This window comes from Halyomorpha halys, unplaced genomic scaffold, assembly GCF_000696795.3.
Source record: "Halyomorpha halys isolate HHAL.00 unplaced genomic scaffold, Hhal_1.1 Scaffold601.1, whole genome shotgun sequence".
NCBI lineage: Eukaryota > Metazoa > Arthropoda > Insecta > Hemiptera > Pentatomidae > Halyomorpha > Halyomorpha halys.
Window position 1 is genome coordinate 400,780 of NW_027112563.1, and position 21,598 is coordinate 422,377.

The 21,598-nt window shown below is 29.5% G+C and overlaps 1 protein-coding gene across 2 annotated transcripts in view; it reads left to right on the forward strand.

The window, feature by feature from the left end:
* LOC106684682 (bromodomain-containing protein 7) overlaps positions 1-21,598 on the forward strand; it is a 31,343-nt gene that overhangs the window by 2,896 nt on the left and 6,849 nt on the right. For both annotated transcript variants that reach the window (XM_067050364.1, XM_067050365.1), the window contains 9 exons: positions 2,858-3,099; positions 5,355-5,493; positions 5,950-6,194; positions 6,901-7,208; positions 8,607-8,721; positions 8,868-9,054; positions 10,558-10,693; positions 12,887-13,170; positions 16,975-17,130. In XM_067050364.1, the coding sequence (XP_066906465.1) occupies positions 2,858-3,099; positions 5,355-5,493; positions 5,950-6,194; positions 6,901-7,208; positions 8,607-8,721; positions 8,868-9,054; positions 10,558-10,693; positions 12,887-13,170; positions 16,975-17,130 (1,812 nt within the window). The remainder of the gene's footprint in view (positions 1-2,857; positions 3,100-5,354; positions 5,494-5,949; positions 6,195-6,900; positions 7,209-8,606; positions 8,722-8,867; positions 9,055-10,557; positions 10,694-12,886; positions 13,171-16,974; positions 17,131-21,598) is intronic.

The window sequence follows — 21,598 nt, forward strand, 5'->3', positions numbered from 1 at the left end:
ATCTGAGTACACAGTTGTATAAAAAATGTATGTAAAAAAAATGCAATTGCATAAAAATCAGAGTTCTGGTTATAACCAACATTTATTAAATGACTGACATATATATATATATATATATATGTGTATGATTTAGATAATTGTTTTGTGACAACGTTTCAACCTATTTAGTTCTTGGCTTCCTCCAATCATCAGTCTTGTGCTGATGCCCATGCAGTTCCAGACTCCTTGAATATTTTTTGCATCTGCTGCTTCACCATCCAGTTACTTCAGGTTTGGTCTCTTCCTCCTTGTTCCATTAATTGACTTTGTTAGCTTCATTTTTGATGATTCTGGCTATATGCCCCGCTTATCTTAAACTCATCCACCTCAATTGGATTTGGATAGTTATTGCCTTAAAATATTTAACATTATTATTCCTATTATTTGAAATCTTAGTCAGTGTGCAATAACACTCAACTTAAATAGGAATATGAGATACAAGCTAGTCTTAGAGAAATTTTAAAAAGTGGAATGGTATGTCTGGTGTTTTCATTCAGTCTCTTGCCAGCTATTAAAAGGATTATCTTCAGCTTCTTTAACTGCATTTTTAATTTTTCTGACTGCGTAAAATTGATGATATGGAGGTTTCAGATTTCCAAACTGTTGATATTTTTTCAATATTAGCCTTTCTAGATAGGTATAAAGACCTTTTGCCTCTCACAGCTTTATACAGTGTAATCTCGGTAATCCAAACTAATTGCTGCTGGGGCGTTCAAATTCCTGAAAAGTTCAGATTACAGAAAATATTAAGAAAATGGTGTAAAAAAATCTACTTTATGAATGTGTACATACCTAACCTATTTTTATTTATTTAATTTTTTAAAATAGATTTTATTGGCAATTTCACAGTTTGAAGTTTTGAAAAATTAATCTTTTTTAAAGAAGTTAGTTTTTATTTATTTTTTTCTGAGACATTTGCAGAAACTTTTTCAAAGCTTCTTCTGTCTGCATTGTAAGAGAAGGACTTGCTTTCACAGTATATCATTCCCTATTTCCCACTTCTGACTTTGATTGAAATGAGACTCTGGTTCATACTTTGTTGTCGTTGGTTCCTCAACTTATCTTTCACCTTCTTATTCTTCATTGGAAAAGACTTATGTGACATGCTGTACGATTTCTTCATCAGTTTTCAATGTGAACACATTCTCCTCATGACCCTCGACCCATTCATCAAAATCTAGATCACTCACTGAAGCATCAGAGTTTATACTTTTAATCAAGGTCAAAATCATCTGTCGGCTGGCTTCGTCATTGTTGTCTTTTGATACTTCATTGATGTTTTCTTTCCCTAACAATGGATTCCATGAATTGTGTATGGTCTTTGACTGAACAGCCTCTCAAGCTGCAGCTAAGAATACATATTTCAATTTTGTAAGGATTTCTTGTTGTTGTGCATATGATGGTAGAGCTGTACGGTTATTGAGCTGGATTTTTTTAATCACACTTTCGTCTATTGGTTCTAGGAGAGAGGTACAATTTGGTGGAAAAACATCACTGCTATTTTCCCTTCATCGCTCACCAAATCACACTCATTTGGATGGAAAGGGCTGTTATCTAAAAAGAGAATGCTTTTTGTTCTAGGTTCTTGGATTCCACATGCTTTATCACTGATGGAACAAATTCATCATGAAACCTTTCCTTAAAAAGTATGATGTTCATCCAAGCTTTTGCCTGATCTTTATAAAGAACAGGAAGTTTGAAATTTTTTAAGCTTATGATTTCCTGTTTCATTGGCACTAGGCATGAAAATTATTTGCTCTTTAGATATTTTTCAACCAGGGGCTTGAGCTTCGTTTTTATGAACAAATGTCTTTTCTGGCAAAAGTTTCCAAAAAAGATAAGTTTCATCAGCATTGTGAATCTGCTCAGGAACAAGATTTTGAGCTGTGATCATTTCATGAAATTTCTGCTTAAATTGGTCTTTTTTTTTTTTTTTATGCCAGTTTGGATAACTATAGTGTTCAGAGTACTAAAGTTTGGATTACCAAGATTACACTGTATTTGCATTACTAACTTTTTGATTTTTTTGACTGCACCCGGACCATATTCCATTCATCTATACACACGGTCAATCAATAATCTTCCAGTATATGTTTATGTATGTATCTGATACCTTCAGAGTTTTATCTTGTTCTGTTAATGTCCATCGACTCTAGAGTTAAGTCTAGCCCTCTGGCTGCTTGACTCTTATTGCTAAAAGTAATCCAGTTTTTATTTTCATTATTTACTTCTGAAATAGTGAATGGTTTCAGATCTAACTCTTCTCATGTAGTCATATATATATCATAGAATCTAGTCATTACATATTTTAGAAAAAACTCATGTTTTCCATTTTTTCTTTCCTTGTTGGTCATGGAGGCTCTTCAACCAATATTTTCATCAATGTTATGAACTAAATTGAAATGAAATTATATAATTTAATGAATTCTTTGGTAGTGTAAGTTAATTTTTTATGAAACATTTACCCACATAATTAGGATATTAAAAGTTGTATTTAATTGAAATAATAAAACTTTATTTATCTATTTATAAGATTCAACTTTCTTCAACAACTTTTTTGCCTTCATGAAATTAAAAAGATAAAATATACTATAAATATTCCTTTCTGTGCTTCATATTAACATTTACTTACCTCACACATAGAAACAAAATTACACACTAATTGCTTATAAAATAACCTAAATGTGATTAATTATCAAATATCAATTATATAACACTAACAGAAGTCCTTCTAAACAACTACAACACTCTATTTCTCACTAACAAACATACTTTGTTGTCAGCCCAGTATCAGCGATATTTTTTTTTAATGTTATAGATAAAGGCTTAATTGGTGAAAAGCCTCCTGCATTAAAACTCATTTTAAAAGTTGGAAGCTCATCTACTCCAGAGCACAGTGATTCTCCTGGACCTCATATTCAAACTTCCAGTTACACTGTTACACCTGATGATGAATCTCTTCAGTCTTCATCCTCATTCCATAAAAAGTCAAAAAAGAAAAAAAAGAAAAAAGATAGGGACCATGACAGACATGAAAGGAAAAAAAGGCACCATCATAAGGTATGTGTTCTATAATTTTTACTTTTATTATTTATATTATAATTTATTTGATTCTATAAAACAGTTTTATTAATTTTGATATTATATTTACCATTTGTGAGCTACAAAGGGGAGTCCACTAGCCAGTTTATTGCCTCATTCTTAAGCAGTTTCTTAAATTTGAGCTCGTTACAACTTAAAGTTGTAATTCATCATTAAAAAATTATCCAATGTAGTGACTTACTCCATGGTTCTGTTTTCCACTATTGGGTCTTCGCTTATCCTAACAAAAACCATGGATCTCTACCTTGTGCAGCTGTCATTGTATTCCAAAATGAGGTTATAAAAGGATTTCCCTAGGTTCTATATTTTCATTTATTCTTGTGATTTGACCTAGCTTATCTTGTCTTTCCTATTTTGAGATTGGGGTAATGTTAGGATCATAAACATTTCATAATTGTGTAGCCTTTTGTGTCCTTTTATATATTTCTCCAAAAATTCATCAAACTTTCAGCTATCTTTGTTTTGGGTTTTGTTGTAGTTCATTATTCTGAGCCTTATTTCAGTTTAGCACTTGACTGATATAGTTATCATGTATAAATATCTGTGTATACTGGTCGCCATGATTCTTCTCCTTGTTTTCTCATCAATTGTACCACACTTAGGAGCCTTGATATATAAATTCTAATTTGATGCTGGGTTGTTCTCCAGTCCCTTGTTTCTCATTATAGCATAAAGTGCTAAGAATTATTTCTTTTTTAGACCTTTCTCAAAGTGCCAACATCATCTGATAATACTAATAATCACACTATTTTATATATTATTTTTCAAAGGTTGTAATGATTTTATTTTTTCAAACAAAAGTTGAACCCTTTAAATTTCTTAAACCTTTATTACATTGAACATTTCAATTTTTTTTAGTTCATTTTCAACATCTTTTATCTACTTATATCATATATCTATGTATATATTTCTAGTGGTGCTCCAACGCACCTTATTTAGCAGTGTTGGAGGCTAGGCGCTAGGACAGTTTCTTTATACACATTTTACATTTTTGTTTTATTGTGGTTTAAATAAGTGTATATATATTAATTATTTTTTTATACACATTGGTTAACCCTCAGTTAACCTTCTAAAAAAATGTGAAATGTGTATAAAAAAAACTGTCTCAGTGACTCAGGTTGGAGGCCATCTTGGAGTTTTTGAGCTCTGTATTTCTTTTACCTGTTAATTGAGCCTCTTGTGTTTCCTCTTATCTAGCAGTTTAAAATCTTTATCTGCTTTAGTAGGATTTCCTTCAATTTAAATTGTATTCTGTCCACTTTTTAATTCCAAAAACTATTTTCTCTATTCCAGAAGATATTTGCTCCTGTCAGCTAAGTTACTCAGGGTCCTCTTGTTGTTTTTACATAAATATGGTGCTAGTTTTAGGACTAGTGAACATAATGTATTGCCCTTCTATATTCCAACTTGGAGGAGACAATTGCTCAGGTTTTATCCTGCACATTGGGAATGTTTTTGTGACTGGAGAGTCAGTAAGTTTTTACATTTAGCACTGCTGTGGAATTGTTTTTGTATACGCCACCGGATCTCATGGATCTCATTTTAACTGCACCAACAGTGCTCTAGCACCTAATTACTAAAATTACCTAAAATTAGTCTACCTAATTCATAAAATCCAGGATTTAACCTGTAATATTTGCCAAATCTATGCCTGTTGAAACTTTTTCTGTTTTTGACTGTTCTGTGAGGTTTCGTGTTACTTTTTTTCAGGTCTCAGTTCTATGTAGGTCAGTCTAGTTGCTTCTCCAATTTTGAAGGCCAGTATTGGTTTGAAGGCTCTTGATCTATACAGTATAGCTGAATATTGGGAAAGTTAATTCCAACCAGTTCCAAATCTCATTTTAATCCTCATCCTTATTATCATTTATATTCCCTCAAAATTTTTTTTATTCACTTATATATTTAATTCTTTTAAAACCCCAGTGTAAACTTTGTATCAGTATCTGTCTTGATGTAAAAATATTTTGTAAATTTTTTATTACATTGTCACCCTCAAAAAATTAAACCATTACTCCTCGCCTAAAAATGCCTACCAGCAATTATCTGTTCTCTTATTTCTCTTAATGGGACTATCATAGTTTAATGTATGGATGTCCGTTTGTTGAGCTGAAATAATAGTGGTTATTTATGAATATTTCATTGATTTATTTTTGAGATCCCCGAGTTCAAATTATAATTTTGCAATTAAAATTAATCTTTGTATATTTTGTTAGGAAAAACGAAGACATAATTATGATGAATCCAGTCAAGACAACATTAGTCTCATTGAGGAATCTTCAACTGAAACTCCAGTTCAGTTGAAAGATACAGTTGTGAAGCATATAGAAGATCCACCATCTCCTGATTCAGCTGGTTAGTATAGTTTTCTGATTTTCCTCATACACTTAAACTTTAGAAGGCCTGTGTTGTGGAAGTTAATGAATATCTGTAATAATTTCATCCTAGTGATCTTACATTTTAAGATTCCAATATTTCATAATTGCAAGATATCAATTGATTCTGTTAGTTCTTTTTTTTTTCAATTTAATTATTGATACTCCTTAATATTTTCAAGATTTTACTGGTCTCGCATACAAAATAAAATTTCCTAAACAATTTCATTTAATTTAGCTTTCATCTTTTTATAAAAAAAATATTAATTTACTGCAGTATTTTATATTTACTTTTCTCTAAAACTAAACTACAATTATTTTTTTTCTAATGAATAGCTTTGGCATTTAAATCAAATTTTCACTGTTATAAGCAAACTGTTAACAGCTTTCATAGATTCTCATTATTTTTATTTTTATTTTTTATTTCTATTTTTAGTTAACAGAGAGGCTCGTCTTTGTGTACAGTTACTTCGGCAAAAACAAAATAGAACACCTTTGCAAAGGCTTCTTGATTATTTACAACAACAGCTAGAAAAAAAAGATGTTAAACAAGTTTTTGCTTGGCCTGTTACTGATCAAATAGCTCCAGGTTATTCTCAAACTATTACTCAACCAATGGATTTCTCTACTATGCGTCAAAAAATTGATGATAACGCATACTGTAATTTGAATGCATATATTGTAAGTATATTCTGTTTTGAATCTTATTTTCTAAGAAATTATCTATTTACCATTAAAATTCCAGAAATAATATCTTAAATAGTTTTGATGTATTTAAATGGTTATATGTGTAACACAATTGTAAGAAACTTTTTCATTATTATCTATATTCATATTTTTATCATTGAAACTATTTTTCTTTCTTTCTATTCCTGGTTTAACAAACTTTACTGGTGTCCTTTATTTCAAAGAATTTACCATCCTGCAGCATCAATCACAAGCAAAAAAAAAAAAAGATACCTCTCGGGTTAAATCAATACTGTATATTTATTTGGTCATCAAAGAATCATTGCTTTTTCGTTTGGCATAAGTATGTTATGGTTAGAATCTGCTGATATTGGTCTAATGATCCGATTTGATATTTATTTCCTATAATTTAATGATTTATTTTTAAAACTAAACTAATTTTCTGAAGGAAGTGGTACCTTGAAAAAATACATGTTTAATGATTATATATTAACTGTAATACTTAAGTAATTTCAATTTGCTAATTAATTTTTAAATTCATTGACTGTTATCTTTTACTTTCTATTATCTATTGACTGATATACCTAGTACTTAAAATTTTATTATAATTAATTTTTTTTCATTACACTAGTATAAAAATAAAAACTATATGATTTCATTTAATGATTCTATATGTTCAAGTTAATTTATTTTTTTATAGAGTGATCTGCGCTTAATGTGCAACAATGCTATGATTTATAATAGGCCAGATACAATGTATTATAAAGCGGCAAAAAGGTTATTACATGCTGGCTTAAAAATTTTAAGTTGTGAGAAATTACGTCAGTTAGCTGTTACATTTCCAATTATAAATCAAGTGCCCTCTGAACAGCTTGGTTTTGTAACAGGAACAGGTAACACAATTGATGATCAAGAAACTAATAGTAATGACATCTTGGATGAAAATGACAAAAAGGAAAACTCCGACTCACCTTCACCTAAAAGGCGACATTGTAACTTTGTGATGGAGTAAGTTTTTAAGTAATATTTTATTATTGTAAAAAATAAATTTATTTATCTTGATATTTCAGTTCCCTTATAATAACTTATGAGAATGACCTAACAATTCAACCAGAATCGTTAAAAGAAATAAAAAAGAAAACTTTCTGTTGTAAAAAATATATTAAACAGATTGTCTATCAACAGGAATAGTCAGGGAATTTTATGGAAATATATTGCTGTTAACATAAAAAGTTACTTATCAAAAAAAAAAAGAAAAAAAAAAAAAAAAGAAATAGAATTTCAAATTAATTTAAGGATACAAAATTCACTCTTTGTACAATATACTGAATTGGTTAATGTATAGAGAATACTTAATTAAAATGTTCACAACTGCATTATAATCATGATGTTAAAATACTACATAAAAACCACAATTTGAAAATATTACATCTAAAAAACCAAAACAAAAAAAAAAATGGCAATTTTCTATTTTTGGAAAAATTTAAAAAGGATTTTATAACTTCAATGTAACAAGTCTTTGATTCCATAAACCATTCTATCCTTTTTTCCATATTAAAATAATTATCCTTCTCCAGAAGCTCGTATCTGCTCTTTCAATGTTTCCTTTCTCAACATAAGCCAAACAGTTGCTTTTCCAAATGAGGCTTTTTCATCCTATCTTATTCTATTGTCCAGGTGTTGCTTAGTTTAAACTTTATTCCCCCTCTTCTTTTTAGCTCCTCATTAATGGCCTTTGTGAATCAATCCTGCATTGGTCACATCATCTTTATGCCTACAATTCTCAATTCTATTTATTCTTTTCTCCTTCTGAGTTATTTTTAGGATTTTCCAAGATCCAAGAAGACCTAGATCGAATCAGTGTCTGGGAAAACTTACATTTATTACAAATATGCCTCTCATTTTATTATACTCATTTACAATAGTAAAGCTGTAAGTTTTGATTTAATAAATGGATTAAGATTAAAAATTGCATAAACCAAGGCCATTATCATCAGTTCCAAACCCTTCCTCAGATTCGATCCTATACCTAAATAACCATCCCATTTCTTTATCCTTCTCTGTTGAAAACCTGGATATTATCATTAATCAATCCTTGTCTCATGGAACCTCCATATTACATATTGCATTAGTAGTTTAAGACATATTATTTTTTATGTTTATATTTGTTATTCTAATGGGACATTGACCTAGAATAAAGTTATATTCCAATTTATTCTATTCTACACACCCACACGTGTATAGTTTTTATCAGAGATATTTTAATTTTGGTTCCTTTACATTTACTCTATGAGGTATTTTTCGCCATTGATGTTCTTTAGCTGTATGTTTATGTTATAAACTTACTGACGAATAATGTTCATTACTTATTATATTCATATTATATCCTTTATTTACTTTTTCCAGAAATAAATTTGAAGCTATTCCTGATGATCTTTCTGCTGAGGAAATTTTAGAAATTGCACAGAAATCTGCTAAAGCTTCAGCTGAAAAATTATCTTTGAAAAGGCCAAAAACTAATGTAAGTAATTTTATTATTGTGTCCCATGTTTCTGAAATTTAATAATTACTGATTTTCCTCCATACTTTTACAAAAATTTGATAATGTTTATTAACTACTTGGTATTCCATCAAAAAATATATCATCTCGATTTTTTCTATTTCCAGATGGGGTTTTTGAGACAAAAACAAGATGGAAGTACTTCTCTTGCCATTTTCATTCCTGGTAATGGTTTGGATTCAGAGCAGCCTCAAGAACGACCTGTTTCTCTGGGACAACTCATTGGTAAATTGAACCATGGAACTGGACAACTTCAGGGATTCCGAGAAGATAGGCGAAACATTGCCAAAACAGGTTTAATTAATATTCATTTTGTTTTAAATTAATTTTTCTGTTGACATATTGATTATCGAATATTAATTTGAGCTTGCTACCTCTGAAATCCAACTATTCTAATTTTATTTATAGTATCGAAAATGGACCATGAGACCTGGACAGACTATATCATAAGCAAAAGTTATTTAAAAGTCTATTACTTTTTAACGTATATTGGATCTAACATGACCATTTGTATCATGATTAACCCTCATAAAGAAAACACATAATTAATAGTTTATGATTTAATATTAAAGAAATAGCCCTATGAGAAAAATTTTATAGGGCCAGTTTAATGACCACCTGGGGATGCTGCTCCTTGTTTTGAGGGAAACAGGAAAATTCAAAGCCTCTTCATTATTAGGATCATTAAAAAATAAATGATAATTTGTTTTTAAAAATTAGTATAAGCAAACAGTTAACCAAAAGTATATCATTTTTAAAATTTGATAATACGTGATAAATTCAATTAGATCGAATTTATCACATATTATCTCATTGGCATATTTGGCTTCCACTGGGGTGATTTCTTCAATCCTCTACCATTCTTTGCTCACCTGCTTGCTTTCTAGTATGTAATGGAGGACCCAAGTTTCAGGTCTCCATGTGAGTGAGAAAAGGTCCCCCTTCAGCCTGGTAATGATCAAGAAGCCATTGGCAAATGTGAAGGTGAATGTTTCTTTGTTCATCTGACAATAGCCAATATGAGCTAAGATCTTTGAGAAAATCAAGCTCAACATAAATGATTGTGTGATTACTCCCAACACTGATGTCATCTTTGGAAGCGATTTCATTGTGGGTGTTACAGTCCCCTACAATGAGGCAATGAATAGCTGAAAAATAGTTTTCTGTCTAACTTTTCCTCAGATGACGATTGAGGGATTAATTTTTTTTGGAAGGGTGTTCACACCTTAATATGCATGTTATTTCTTCAAAATGTCTGCAGGACTGATGCCCTCCCGTGCCATAACCTTAATAATAATTAAGGCATAATAATGCATTGCACAATCAACGTAGGCACTTCCGTCTTACTCATCTTTGTTACTACTTTCCTAAACATTATGACCACCTCAACATTCTCATTTATATTTGAATGATCCTCTCCTTGTCCTTCAGGTTGAGGTAGAGCATAGGTCTAATCATCTTATCCTGCCAAAAATTTTTTAAGAACAATACAAAGATGATAAAAGAGCAAAGAGAAGGTTATCTTACTGATTATTATATCCATTAGAACTCAGTTATAGTCTAGCAAGTAATACTTAATAAGTAATAAACTTATATACCTGCTGAGTACAAATTTCTACAGCCTTGTAAATATTTTTGTAAGTATCTTCTGTATTACTTTTTGTCGATCGCTATGGATTAACCTAAAATTAGTTCGTCTATAGTGTACTAAATTATTTTCAAGCTTCATTAAATTTCATGTTTATTTTTTTAGTCTTATATCCATTACTTATTTTTAATTTGTTTTTATTTTTTTAGTGAAGCCACTTAATTATGGTGCTTTTGGCTCCTATGCACCATCCTATGATTCTACTTTTGCTAATCTGTCTAAAGAAGAAACAGATTTAATATATGAAACTTACGGAGATGAAAATGCTACTATTTATGCTGAAAGGTACTTTTTAGAAACTTAAAGTCATTATTTCCTTTTGTATGTTTTAACATCATTTTGATTTAAACACTATTTGAAGTTATTGGAAAATTATTTATTGACATTATGTAATTGATTAGTGGAAGATGAAGATGTACCAGGTGGTGGTCAAGAAAGATCCAAAAATAACTGGTAAGATATTTATTAGTAACCTGATAATTACAAATAAATAGTTTTTCTGCTACTTGTGTACCTTCATGGATTACCACCTGGACCATCTTGCACATTGATGGAACTTGTTCTTTATATAGTTCTTGAAAGAGTTCTCATATTCTTAAAAAGTCTGAGTATTAAATATACCTCATTTTATAAATTTAGTAACCATTGTTCAAAACTTACACTCTAATCTCCATGTGCAGCAGTATTACATTTAAATAATCAAAAGTTATATAGTTAATCATTGCTGCTTTTTTGTAAAAGATTTTGTGGCCCTAAAGTTAGTTTACTTTCATTCTTACTGTTGGCAAAATGGAAAATAAAGAAGTATGTTTTTATTGTGTTATAATATTTTATTGTTGGAAAGAAAACAAAATACTAAAAACAAAAAAAAAGACAGAAAATCATGAGAAATTCTGGTTTGTAATTAACCAATGTACTTATTTTATTATTTCCTTTTTATTTTTGCTTGGGTATTCATTCCTAATTTAATTAGTATTCTTAAACCTTAATTTTAGGCACATCAGCTATTCTTTATTTTTGGTTGTATGTAACCTTTTTTTCATTTTCTACTCAAACTTTAATGTATGTACCACCCTTGATCTCATTTTGAACGAATATTTTTTTCTCCTATCACAAAAGTAAACTCTGAAATAACTTAAAATTTTCAAATTTGATGAACTCAAATTTTATTTGATTGAATCTTTAAAATCTGGTGTTACCTTATTCTTTATACCTTCTAAAAAAAACTTAAAGCTACTTTAGGGTTTTGGTAGTATATTATCTTCTGTTCTGATCTAAGTGGATTTAATAAAAAAAACTTTTTTTTTATTTATTTAATGTAATTTACAACTGTAAAATAAGTAAATATGTTTTATGTTTCATATACACTTGAAAATCTTGGGAAGGAACCACCCATCGGTGGTACTTCAAACATTAATTTAACTTAGAAAATCCCGTGGCCATCTTCTTTTCAGACACCTCGGAGGATTATCAGGGATTGTTAAGGATGAAAGATTAAGAATTAATGGGTTAGGATGGTTAAGGAGTTTGGAATGAAAAGACGCATATCTGTTTTGGGTCAAATCTGCAACGAATGGGATGTTAAGGTCTTTGTGAATGAGTTTATTTGTAACATAATAAGGAGCATCAAGGATTTTACATAGGATTTTGTATTGTAAGAATAAAAAAAATCAACTTCAATATAAAAAATTTTCAAGTTATCAAAATGTATAAGATTCGTGAAAATTAAATATAATAAAAAGTTACAACCCATTTTAAGGACAAATTTTTTTATGAAAACATTAGTCTGAACACAAAAAAATTTTTTTTTTTTTTTTAACATTTGTTTCAGTTTACATTCTAGTGTTTTAAATCATGTAATAATCAATACAGCTTGAATTATAATCAATAGAGCTGTAATACTTATCAACGATTTGATGCTAGACTATTAACATTTTTCTTAATTTTCAAATTGGATTTAATCGAAATTTGATAAAACTTGTGTAAAACATTCATGTACCAGTCTTAGGAATGGAGTTAAACCGTAAACTTTTAGAAAATAAATAAAAAGATAAGATTTATTGGAACTTTTACATTAATTTATTAATGGTTTAAAAACAAAAAGAAAATAATTTCTGAACAGCGCTCTCTCTCTCTCACACACACACAATTTCTCATAGATTTTAGAATATTTTCAGATGTTTAAGAATGTAATTATTTATAATTGTTTATTTTTAAATCACCATGATTTCCTGCAAATTGATATTACCCCAATGTATATGCATTTTTCAATTTGGTAGTATATCTTTTCTAAGTAAATATGAAATAAATATAAAATTTTCTTTTTAGGTTCAAAAGCGATTATTTCAACTTCAATAATTGTATTCTGGTCATTATTACAAATTTATTGTGTGAAAAATATATTAAATTATTTATATGTGATAGTTTTTTTTTAATTTCTAAATATTGTCATTATCTGTCTTATTGTATCTGTTTTAGTGTCCTGAACTTTGCAAGAGACTGTGATTATACGTTAACAATGGTTGATAATCTTTTAGACCTGCTTACTGGTGGTGAGCATCGGAAAGCTAAAAATATCATTGATGAGCACAGGAGATTTCGTGAAGAGGAAGAAAGAGTGAAGGAACTGATGGACATAAAATCTCATTCTCATGTACCAACTCCTTCCACTAAGTCTGATATGTCAAACCTAAAAATTGAGATTGAACAGTTGAAAACTCTTTCAGAATTCGGCATCGACACATCATTTCTTAATGAATTTGGTACTTTTTTTTTTTAACTATGGTTATTATTTTTTTAACTTCTTGGGTGCACTTTATCATGTTTATAAATATGTAATCTGTTGACTGGTCTTGTGTCTCAATGGTTATGTCCTAACCATTTTAGATGTACTATTAATTGGTCATTTTTCTTTTGGTATTACACTTTAAGTATTAATATCTACCGCTATATTTTGGTTCCTATACTTGAAGATATTAATGTCAGTCATTTACCTCATTCCGTTACTTTTCCTGGAAGATTCAATTCCCTCTACCTCTGAAACCAAAGCTCTTTGCTTTTTGAATCTTACAAATTTTTTATATCTGCTCTTGTGTCTTTATTCCTAGTTAATTTGACAGTTTAATCTGTTCAAAAACTGCACCCTTTTAATGTTTCCTTCTTTAATTGGTACCTCACATTCTGTGTCAAATCAGACATTACACCTTTATCTTTTTTTAGGCAAACTTTTCTTGTTACATTAGAGATAACTGCTTTCATTCATGGCACATTGATTCAATTGCTTTCATCTTGTTTATCACTTCAGGGATATTTGTACAAGTTGATCTACCTTCTGTGTATTATTATGTACATGTTTCTCATCTCTTTATATATTAAAATTCCATGCCTGTACTTTTTTTTTGCTGACCCTTTTTACATCTATTTTAACTTCATCACAATGACGTAGTGAGATATATATATATATATTTATGTATATATGATATGTTCAGCCGAAAGAAAAGACTTAAAAAAAAGAGATATGGGACTAGAAATGAGACACATGAGATCACTTCATATACTGCTTTATTTGGCTCCTTAATCCTATATATGTACATTCTGCCATTGTTGACAGGGGGATTCTTAGGATTACGATCAATAATACCTGTACTCTGAATATAACTTATATATATATATTATCAATTTAATATAAGAATATGGTAAATCTAGTTGCTACTAATACCTTGATTCATATGTTTGTGAATGGATTTATGTTGATATTATGGTGAGACTTCCTGCCTTCCTCCAATTTGTGCTTTAAAGACTCCAAGTATTATCTTCATGTCATGTGATTGTATGCCTCATGTCTGCTCTAGATCCTGATTGAAGGATCTTATTACTGTTTTGTTTTTTTTCCTCTACTAGTGATTTTTTTTTTAAATTGGAGGTGTTATTAAATTTACCTTTAGCTCTTGGTAGCCCTAGCAGTGGAGCATTAAAAATGAATTCAGATGGGAAAAAAAGGGGAAGAAATGAAACTTGGTAATATAGCACTTCTCAATATCCTAAAAAACATAATAGGTTTGCTACCACAACCTCTTTAAGGATTTGACACATCTTGAGTAGTGCCCTAAATCTTTGTTTCTTTTTTTTAATATCTTGTGTTTGATGCATTATAGAAAAAAGTCTGGGTAAAAATTATTTTGGATTAAATTCTCTACAACTTTTGTTTCAAATGTTCTTTTGTCAAATAAATTATTTTAGAGTTCAGTGCCAGGTAATGTGTAGAATCTTTATAATATCTGCATTATTGCCCTATTATTATCTGAAATTAAAATGCCTATTAATTAATGATTAATATTTAGTTTTATTATTAATGTTTAACAGTAATAATTATTGATAATACATATTCAAAAGATAAAAAATTATGCATTTATCACTCGCTATTACAAATCTCTATTTCTGAACCTTTTTTTTTTTTTTAATATATAGTAGCAATCAACCATCAAAAACTTTAATTTAGATTAATTCAGTTAAATTCTAAAATCAACACAAAAATTTTTGATTTAAAATTTCATTATTGATTTTAGAATTTAATTTAATGTGACTGTAACATTTTAAAAAATTATGGCTGAAGGAGACATTGCTCTCTGAAACATTATTAACAAAAATATAATAACCAAAAATTTTTATGGTTGGAAACGGTTAATGATTTACTGTAGTATACAATTTTTCCACAAGAATAAAAAGAAACCTATTCTCTGAAAAGACCCAGCCCATACTTGCCTATCCTTTGATGCTAGATCCAGAGAAAATCTCCCTTCAGATAGATGGACATTTTATGATCTATTGGTTTTTGCCATATTTGATAAGCCTGATTTTAATACTTAAACTATAGATGAATTAAATAGATTTCATACCATGGTAGGTATTCAATGATTTTCTCCATGCCTAATTATTATTATCACCATTATTACTATAAAAAAATGTATAATAAAACTAAAAAATAATAATTAATCAATGATAACTTCAGTTTCAAATGATTATAGGTCATTCATCAAGTTTTTATAAAAACACTATAATTAGACTGTGTATAAATAACTCTAAAACTATTTATGTTACAGGAAAACATTTTTTTTTTTTTTGTTTTGATAAAAGTTGTGACATACCAAACTCAGGCTATCTTGAAAAAAATAAAATAAAATAATAATGGGTTCTTTTTTCAAGATGGCGGTGAACCTTTCAAGAAGTGATGGTAGGAAACTTAGTATGTTTTTTAGAATGACAGAACGTACCATATTACCAAATTCCATCTCCTGCACTTTTTTGCTGATAAAAGCACCTATTGCTTGGGCTATAGAAGACTTACTCAATGGCTGATAGGATGGACACAGAGCACTGCCTGTTCCAGTTGACTTGAGACTAGAATGCAATTCAGAACTCATGCTTCTCACTGTTTGATATACTAGGGGTATTCATGATCTATGTTAAAGCGTGTTAAATGGAAAAACTCGTGTTAAATCGAAAAAAATTGCCTTCTTTTGCCGTGGTAAAACGAAATAACATTTAACATGGCTGAGAGTCTGTTACTTGGTCAGTTAAATCGAGAATGACGTCACACAATAGACCAGTTGAGATCGCCGCCACATTAGTTGTTGTGACTTTCAATACAGTTGTCAATTAGCTCATCTTCATTCTCTTCTTCACAAGTTTGAAGATCAATAAGACACTCGTAAGCTAAACTTTCACACAAATTCCACTTTTCACTCACTCTAGGCATGTTTTAATTAATTACTTAAATCAAAACTGAAGTAAACAATAACATGAGGGTCTGGAAGGAAGGTTATAAACATAAAGGCTTATACAACAAGTTGCTGAGAAAATCCGCTAGGGGCTCTCATGCATTTAACGTTTAACATGACTTCAAATAGGGCTGCTCACAATCTTATAGTTATAACATTTAACATGGTAAAACATATAACATTTAACACAACATCATGAATACCCCTACTGTAGTCATGCTTCTTTACTCTACCTTTATCCAACCATTTCACCTCCTGATCAGCTACCATATCCAGACCACTCTTCATAGCCTCTGTTCTCAGTTCATTAACTCCTCCTGTTCTGTTGAGTATTTGAACATTTCACATTTCTATTTTGTAGACCTTCCATTATTACATTTATTTTACTTTCTTACCTGTAGGTCATGATAAAAACACTTTAATATCTAATTTTTTCAATATTATTGGGTGAGTTAGAATCCTACTAAATGATCCAATGAAGCTTGGCCAATGACCAAATGAAACTGCCTGTATTATAGCAGTACTTGCGCTACAACCAAATCTACTCGCAGTTTAAGGCCCTTCTATCAAAACCAGTTATTTATTGGTCCAATATAATTGGGTGGTATAACAAGCCATCCTATTGTGAGGGCCCTCTGTATTTTATTCTATTTTCTTCTTTTCGTGTTGGATCATGTTTGATTGTTATTGATTATAATAATTTTGTTTAAGAATCACACATTTGATTACTAAATTATGTCTTATCAACCCAGCTAAAATAGTTCTCTGACTTTTAATGTTTTTAAACAGAAGGATTGAAGGATAACACTGTTGTTCAAGAAAAATTAGAACATACTACTGCACTTCTTGAAAAACTCCAACAAGTTCAAAATGACAGGCTTTCAGCAGCTCCACCTCCACATTTGAGTCAAATTCTGCCTCCATCTGAAACTGAACTTCACCTTGGTATGTATTTTATATTTATTTACAAAGTTTCACTCATATTTTTACTTTCCTACCACTAACTTGGGTGAGGAAATTACTGTTATCATGGTTAGATTTTGGATGTGCAGTTTTCAACATGCCAATACCCTTGAATCCAAAAAATGCATTTTTGGCTGTTGGTCTGTGGCATGATTATTTTTTGAATAGGTGAATTGATTTTATTGTAGTATTTCGGTCCCCAGTGCCTAAATATCAGATTTGACTCTCTGTGCATAATAACAGCTGCTCACATACACATGTGAAAAATATGTTTTTCTATGTTCTTAATGCCTAAACTGCTCTAATGGTTTTGATGAAATATCTAAAATCTTCTCTGGAAAGCTGTTAAATTTCTCAAATATAGTACATCACTAACAATAAAGTTATGACAAAAGGTGTTGCAATGTTATTTCTAAAATGAATATAAATAACCACTCTGATAACAAAACTGGGAAATCAGAATATAAAATAAATGTATACATACCTCTTTAAGGATTTGACACATCTTGAGTAGTGCCCTAAATCTTTGGTCAATTCTGCAACGAATGGGATGTTAAGGTCTTTGTGAATGAGTTTATTTGTAACATAATAAGGAGCATCAAGGATTTTACATAGGATTTTGTATTGTAAGAATAAAAAAAATCAACTTCAATATAAAAAATTTTCAAGTTATCAAAATGTATAAGATTCGTGAAAATTAAATATAATAAAAAGTTACAACCCATTTTAAGGACAAATTTTTTTATGAAAACATTAGTCTGAACACAAAAAAATTTTTTTTTTTTTTTTAACATTTGTTTCAGTTTACATTCTAGTGTTTTAAATCATGTAATAATCAATACAGCTTGAATTATAATCAATAGAGCTGTAATACTTATCAACGATTTGATGCTAGACTATTAACATTTTTCTTAATTTTCAAATTGGATTTAATCGAAATTTGATAAAACTTGTGTAAAACATTCATGTACCAGTCTTAGGAATGGAGTTAAACCGTAAACTTTTAGAAAATAAATAAAAAGATAAGATTTATTGGAACTTTTACATTAATTTATTAATGGTTTAAAAACAAAAAGAAAATAATTTCTGAACAGCGCTCTCTCTCTCTCACACACACACAATTTCTCATAGATTTTAGAATATTTTCAGATGTTTAAGAATGTAATTATTTATAATTGTTTATTTTTAAATCACCATGATTTCCTGCAAATTGATATTACCCCAATGTATATGCATTTTTCAATTTGGTAGTATATCTTTTCTAAGTAAATATGAAATAAATATAAAATTTTCTTTTTAGGTTCAAAAGCGATTATTTCAACTTCAATAATTGTATTCTGGTCATTATTACAAATTTATTGTGTGAAAAATATATTAAATTATTTATATGTGATAGTTTTTTTTTAATTTCTAAATATTGTCATTATCTGTCTTATTGTATCTGTTTTAGTGTCCTGAACTTTGCAAGAGACTGTGATTATACGTTAACAATGGTTGATAATCTTTTAGACCTGCTTACTGGTGGTGAGCATCGGAAAGCTAAAAATATCATTGATGAGCACAGGAGATTTCGTGAAGAGGAAGAAAGAGTGAAGGAACTGATGGACATAAAATCTCATTCTCATGTACCAACTCCTTCCACTAAGTCTGATATGTCAAACCTAAAAATTGAGATTGAACAGTTGAAAACTCTTTCAGAATTCGGCATCGACACATCATTTCTTAATGAATTTGGTACTTTTTTTTTTTAACTATGGTTATTATTTTTTTAACTTCTTGGGTGCACTTTATCATGTTTATAAATATGTAATCTGTTGACTGGTCTTGTGTCTCAATGGTTATGTCCTAACCATTTTAGATGTACTATTAATTGGTCATTTTTCTTTTGGTATTACACTTTAAGTATTAATATCTACCGCTATATTTTGGTTCCTATACTTGAAGATATTAATGTCAGTCATTTACCTCATTCCGTTACTTTTCCTGGAAGATTCAATTCCCTCTACCTCTGAAACCAAAGCTCTTTGCTTTTTGAATCTTACAAATTTTTTATATCTGCTCTTGTGTCTTTATTCCTAGTTAATTTGACAGTTTAATCTGTTCAAAAACTGCACCCTTTTAATGTTTCCTTCTTTAATTGGTACCTCACATTCTGTGTCAAATCAGACATTACACCTTTATCTTTTTTTAGGCAAACTTTTCTTGTTACATTAGAGATAACTGCTTTCATTCATGGCACATTGATTCAATTGCTTTCATCTTGTTTATCACTTCAGGGATATTTGTACAAGTTGATCTACCTTCTGTGTATTATTATGTACATGTTTCTCATCTCTTTATATATTAAAATTCCATGCCTGTACTTTTTTTTTGCTGACCCTTTTTACATCTATTTTAACTTCATCACAATGACGTAGTGAGATATATATATATATATTTATGTATATATGATATGTTCAGCCGAAAGAAAAGACTTAAAAAAAAGAGATATGGGACTAGAAATGAGACACATGAGATCACTTCATATACTGCTTTATTTGGCTCCTTAATCCTATATATGTACATTCTGCCATTGTTGACAGGGGGATTCTTAGGATTACGATCAATAATACCTGTACTCTGAATATAACTTATATATATATATTATCAATTTAATATAAGAATATGGTAAATCTAGTTGCTACTAATACCTTGATTCATATGTTTGTGAATGGATTTATGTTGATATTATGGTGAGACTTCCTGCCTTCCTCCAATTTGTGCTTTAAAGACTCCAAGTATTATCTTCATGTCATGTGATTGTATGCCTCATGTCTGCTCTAGATCCTGATTGAAGGATCTTATTACTGTTTTGTTTTTTTTCCTCTACTAGTGATTTTTTTTTTAAATTGGAGGTGTTATTAAATTTACCTTTAGCTCTTGGTAGCCCTAGCAGTGGAGCATTAAAAATGAATTCAGATGGGAAAAAAAGGGGAAGAAATGAAACTTGGTAATATAGCACTTCTCAATATCCTAAAAAACATAATAGGTTTGCTACCACAACCTCTTTAAGGATTTGACACATCTTGAGTAGTGCCCTAAATCTTTGTTTCTTTTTTTTAATATCTTGTGTTTGATGCATTATAGAAAAAAGTCTGGGTAAAAATTATTTTGGATTAAATTCTCTACAACTTTTGTTTCAAATGTTCTTTTGTCAAATAAATTATTTTAGAGTTCAGTGCCAGGTAATGTGTAGAATCTTTATAATATCTGCATTATTGCCCTATTATTATCTGAAATTAAAATGCCTATTAATTAATGATTAATATTTAGTTTTATTATTAATGTTTAACAGTAATAATTATTGATAATACATATTCAAAAGATAAAAAATTATGCATTTATCACTCGCTATTACAAATCTCTATTTCTGAACCTTTTTTTTTTTTTTAATATATAGTAGCAATCAACCATCAAAAACTTTAATTTAGATTAATTCAGTTAAATTCTAAAATCAACACAAAAATTTTTGATTTAAAATTTCATTATTGATTTTAGAATTTAATTTAATGTGACTGTAACATTTTAAAAAATTATGGCTGAAGGAGACATTGCTCTCTGAAACATTATTAACAAAAATATAATAACCAAAAATTTTTATGGTTGGAAACGGTTAATGATTTACTGTAGTATACAATTTTTCCACAAGAATAAAAAGAAACCTATTCTCTGAAAAGACCCAGCCCATACTTGCCTATCCTTTGATGCTAGATCCAGAGAAAATCTCCCTTCAGATAGATGGACATTTTATGATCTATTGGTTTTTGCCATATTTGATAAGCCTGATTTTAATACTTAAACTATAGATGAATTAAATAGATTTCATACCATGGTAGGTATTCAATGATTTTCTCCATGCCTAATTATTATTATCACCATTATTACTATAAAAAAATGTATAATAAAACTAAAAAATAATAATTAATCAATGATAACTTCAGTTTCAAATGATTATAGGTCATTCATCAAGTTTTTATAAAAACACTATAATTAGACTGTGTATAAATAACTCTAAAACTATTTATGTTACAGGAAAACATTTTTTTTTTTTTTGTTTTGATAAAAGTTGTGACATACCAAACTCAGGCTATCTTGAAAAAAATAAAATAAAATAATAATGGGTTCTTTTTTCAAGATGGCGGTGAACCTTTCAAGAAGTGATGGTAGGAAACTTAGTATGTTTTTTAGAATGACAGAACGTACCATATTACCAAATTCCATCTCCTGCACTTTTTTGCTGATAAAAGCACCTATTGCTTGGGCTATAGAAGACTTACTCAATGGCTGATAGGATGGACACAGAGCACTGCCTGTTCCAGTTGACTTGAGACTAGAATGCAATTCAGAACTCATGCTTCTCACTGTTTGATATACTAGGGGTATTCATGATCTATGTTAAAGCGTGTTAAAT